Source organism: Octopus bimaculoides, chromosome 1, assembly GCF_001194135.2.
Source record: "Octopus bimaculoides isolate UCB-OBI-ISO-001 chromosome 1, ASM119413v2, whole genome shotgun sequence".
Taxonomy (NCBI): Eukaryota; Metazoa; Mollusca; class Cephalopoda; order Octopoda; family Octopodidae; genus Octopus; species Octopus bimaculoides.
The window spans coordinates 127,383,204-127,387,718 of NC_068981.1; the positions used below are offsets into that span (position 1 = coordinate 127,383,204).

General features: G+C 37.2%; 1 protein-coding gene across 1 annotated transcript in view; it reads right to left on the reverse strand.

Annotated features, from left to right (window-relative positions):
* Positions 1 to 1,163: 1,163 nt before the first annotated feature.
* LOC106872768 (proteasome subunit alpha type-7) overlaps positions 1,164 to 4,515 on the reverse strand; it is a 23,870-nt gene continuing 20,518 nt past the window's right edge. Inside the window, exon 6 of the mRNA XM_014919862.2 lies at positions 1,164 to 1,368. Coding sequence (XP_014775348.1) covers positions 1,279 to 1,368 — 90 coding nt within the window. The 3' untranslated portion in view covers positions 1,164 to 1,278. The remainder of the gene's footprint in view (positions 1,369 to 4,515) is intronic.

Genomic DNA, 4,515 nt, shown 5'->3' on the forward strand with positions numbered 1-4,515 from the left:
AGTAACTAGCACATGTTCTACCTTGCCATATGTTTTCATAATCTCAGTATCTATCTCTAATAACCCTGTTGCTTTCCCTGCTTTCATATACTTAATAGCCTAATCTTATGGCATTTGTCAAAGATAAAATATTTCTTCTAGAATGGAAGAGTTTGCATATCTGGATCATTGCATGAATAGCATTTATTGTTTATATACAATGACAGAGAAAAGTAAATATCTTGAGAGTTACAGCATCCAGAGTGTCAACTATTAATAGAGTTATACCAGTCTTAGGACATGGTTAATTTCCCCATAAAAACGCCTAATATTTAATGGAGCTGTGTACCTAGTTGTAAATAAGGAATAGATCATCATCATCGTTTAACGTCCGCCTCCCATGCTAGCATGGGTTGGACGATTTGACTGAGGACTGGTGAAACCGGATGGCAACACCAGGCTCCAATCTAATTTGGCAGAGTTTCTACAGCTGGATGCCCTTCCTAACGCCAACCACTCAGAGAGTGTAGGAGAAGAATATTGGAAATAGTTATAGTTTAGAGAATTAAATTCATACAGAGCCAATGAAAAATAAAAGAATGGCAAGAAAATTATCTTAAATCCTTAATATTAGCAGTAAATAAATTTGTAAAAAGCACATTTATAAGCAAGACTTCAGATATATAGGACTCAGAGATCATGGCCTATGAAAAAATATTTCATGAATGCTAATGATAATTTATACACAAACTATCAACAACTCTTGAATGAGGAGAAAAAAAAAGAAAAAGAAAAAGAGAAAATCATGGAACAAATAAGACCTCAATCACAAAGATAAAATTTAGGGGATTATTTAGAAATAAAAATATGTGGAAGTACAGAAGTTCAGCTAAATATAACTACTGTGAAACTTAAAACAAAAAACACTAATCATTAATATTAAGAATGACTAATAAGTTCCTAATGCATGTTTGTATGAATTTAATTCACCTAACCAGGGCCATGCTATGCCTCTACCCAACCAAATGAAAAAATACACAGGTAGGTTATTGACTTTGTCTAGAGTAAACAATGATTATTGCATAACTTGAACCTTGTAGTCAGTAGCCAAGCAAGGTAAACATCTGCCCATAGTCTAAATGTTACAAAAACCTCACAATTTAAAAAGACAAGAAAGACGTAAGTCATTTGTTAAACTGTATAATTTTATAAACAAGAAAAAAATGTTATTCAGCAATGATAGAGAAACTAAGAAGGATCAAAGGAGATGAAAAGCTTGATGTGGTGATGTGAGTTGAACTATTTTTTTTGTTTCTTCTTTTCAGCTTCCTCTTCTTTCTCTTTCTCAATTTCTGCAATGTATCTTTCTATCTCTGATGACTCCATCATCTGAAAATAATAATAATAATAATAACAATAATAATAATAATAATAATTTGCACTACTGGGCACTGCACACATCCTACGCAAAACACTTTCAATACAGTAACCATAAGAGCACCACAGCAAACCACAGCACATACCCAAGGCGCACAGAGCTGCGCTCGGTAGTGAAGTGAAAGCACGTTATAAAAATAAAACTACTGAACAATAATAATAATAATAGCAACATTGATATTAAGAGTCGACCACAAGAGCAAATGGCTATCACTTAGTCACTGCATTCATTTCTTCTAATGTGTTTGTGCATAGTGTTTTTCAATTATGTACAAATATGGTATATAGTAAAAACAACAACTATATACTGTATTTCATAGTTTAATGATGTAGATAGAGAGCACAGAAAGAGGATCTGACAGAGTATTAGACAACTATCAGGCAGGGAGGTTACAATTGATGTCCTGTCAACTGTCTTGTGATGTGCCCACATCAAAGACACTTAGAAATTTCCACATACCAATCTATTTAACTGCAAGTAACTACTATGGAATGGTATATAATTCATCAGTCTATGCAGGAAAAGTACTATGAAATTGACAGGATTTTACAGAGATGCAACAATGGCTTCAATTTTAGTCATGGAAAAAGTTACCAGTGATAGACTGACATCCTCTCCAAATGAAGATGTATATCTGTTTAATGCTACACTATGAAATAGAGATGTTTAGCAAAGAAAGTACAAGTTTATGCAGGCAAGGCCTTTTTACTGTGTAGTTGAGAGCATAGAGAGTCATAGAGTTATAGCCAACTGTATGGATGAGAGCTTTCAACTTTTTCATTACCAACCTGCCTGTAAATACCTGAGAATTTTTTTTTGGCTTATGTTACCAACCCACCCCAAAACACCCAAAATAACCAACACATATTTAAATAATTTCAGTGCAAATCTCATTTGTGAAAACACATCATTTCACTATGTAAACAACTGATTTACAGTATCTGACATTATTTGGCATCATATCTGAATTTTGGGAGATCTTTTCCACATTTTTTCTACATCCATTTTCTGAAAACTTTTAATACTGAAAAAAATGGACACCAGTCTCATATTGTCAAGAAGTGAATCACAGTTTGAAGGATTTTCAACAGAAGATGTGGAAAAATGAAGCAAAATGGCAAACACAAAAACAACATGGTGTGTGATTATGATCCAGAACAAGATACCTGCTTTTGTCTCTGTCACACTCTAACCTTTCATCATCTGACACAAGATCACCTCCCTTCTCAGAGGTTCTTATACCTCCTCTATAGCAAGACACCTGTTTCTATCTCTTTGTCTCTCTCTCTCTGTCACACTCTAACCTTTCAACATCTGACACAAAATCACCTCCTCTAATGCCTCTTCCCTTCTGAAAGGTTCTTTGTCTTGCAAGTTACTTGGTAATCCTGTCAGTACTGGTGCCACATAAAAAGCATCCAGTCCACACCATAAAGTGGATGGCATTTGGAAGGACATCCAGCTGTAAAAACTATGCCAAAACTGACTGCGCCTGTACTCATGCAGCATAAAAAGCACTCCATTCACTCTGTGGGGTGGTTGGTGTTAGGAAGGGCATCCAGCCGTAAAACCAGGTCAAAGCAGGTACAGAATTTTGGTGCAGTATTCTGCCTGGTCAGCTCCTGTCACATCATTCAACCCATGCTAGCATGGAAGGCAGGCGTTAAACAATGATGATGATATTTTGATTTCCAAGAGTAAAACCAACAATTCCCAAAATAATTCTGATAACAACAAAGAAAATGGATTTGTACTTGAAAGGAGAAAGAGTTTGAAAAGTGGTTTTCTTCATGATTTTTCTGAAGAGGCTGGACCTAGTCAGTCTTTCTTAGGTCACAAAACCATTAAACTTTTTTTTTTTTACTTTTTCTTCTTAATTTGTTTGAAGCAATTACTACAGAAACAAAACATTATGCCAAATATAAACAAAGAGAGAAAAAAGATAGTTTGCAGCTTTCCACATACTTGGACAAAATCTGAGCAATTTTTGCGATTAATACAAGGGAACATGTGGAAGGGGGTAGACCCAGGAAGATATGGGATGAAGTGGTGAGAAAGGATGTACAGATGTTAGGACTTACAGAGGGGATGACAGGGGATCGAAACTCCTGGCAGTTTGCTGTGCTTGAAAAGACATCACACTAAGTAAAAGCATGGTTGTCCTTGAACACAGGCTCATCCCTTGCAACCCTCTCCAACTGAGCATCCCTAATCTTGCAGGCTTGTAAGTGTTGGTGCTATATAAAAGCACCCAGTACACTCTGTAAAACAGGCGGTGTTAGAAAGGGCATCAAACCATAGAAACCATGCCAAAACAGACAGGGAACCTGAATAGCTCTTCTGCTGGTCAGCTCCTATCAAACTGTCCAACCCATGTCAACAGAGAAAATAGAAGTTAAATGATGCTGATGATAATGATGAAAGTTACCCAGAATTACAAACTACTGGCGCAGTGATGAACCTTTTGGAGACCAGTATGTTTCCTGTAGTATGATGAGAATCTGATTTTTAAAATTATCACAGTGTCTACATGTCAGAGACACAAGCAGTACACCAGTATGTGGAGAACCAAACTCTTATATATATATGTATATATATATATATATACTAGCAGAGGCACCCGGCGTCGCTCGGGAATGAAATTGTTGCTTATATACTTGAAGAAAAAAAGGCAAAATATGGTGTATAGAAATTTGAGGACATTCTGTAGATGGACTCTCAATTGAATGATGGCTGGGCGCCTCTCATGAATGGGGAAAATTGAAGATGTGCCAAAAAGCCTCATTGGTACTTGGAAACTTTTACGAAAATTAAAATGGGGATCGTTGCCAGTGCCCCTGGACTGGCTCTTGTGCGGGTGGCACATAAAATACACCATTTCGAGCGTGGCCGTTGCCAGTACCGCCTGACTGGCCTTCGTGCGGGTCACACGTAAAAGCACCCACTACACTCTCGGGGTGGTTGGCGTGAGGAAGGGCATCCAGTTGTAGAAACTCTGCCAAATTAGATTGGAGCCTGGTGTTGCCATCCGGTTTCACCAGTCCTCAGTCAAATCGTCCAACCCATGCTAGCATGGAAAGCGGACGTTAAACGATGAT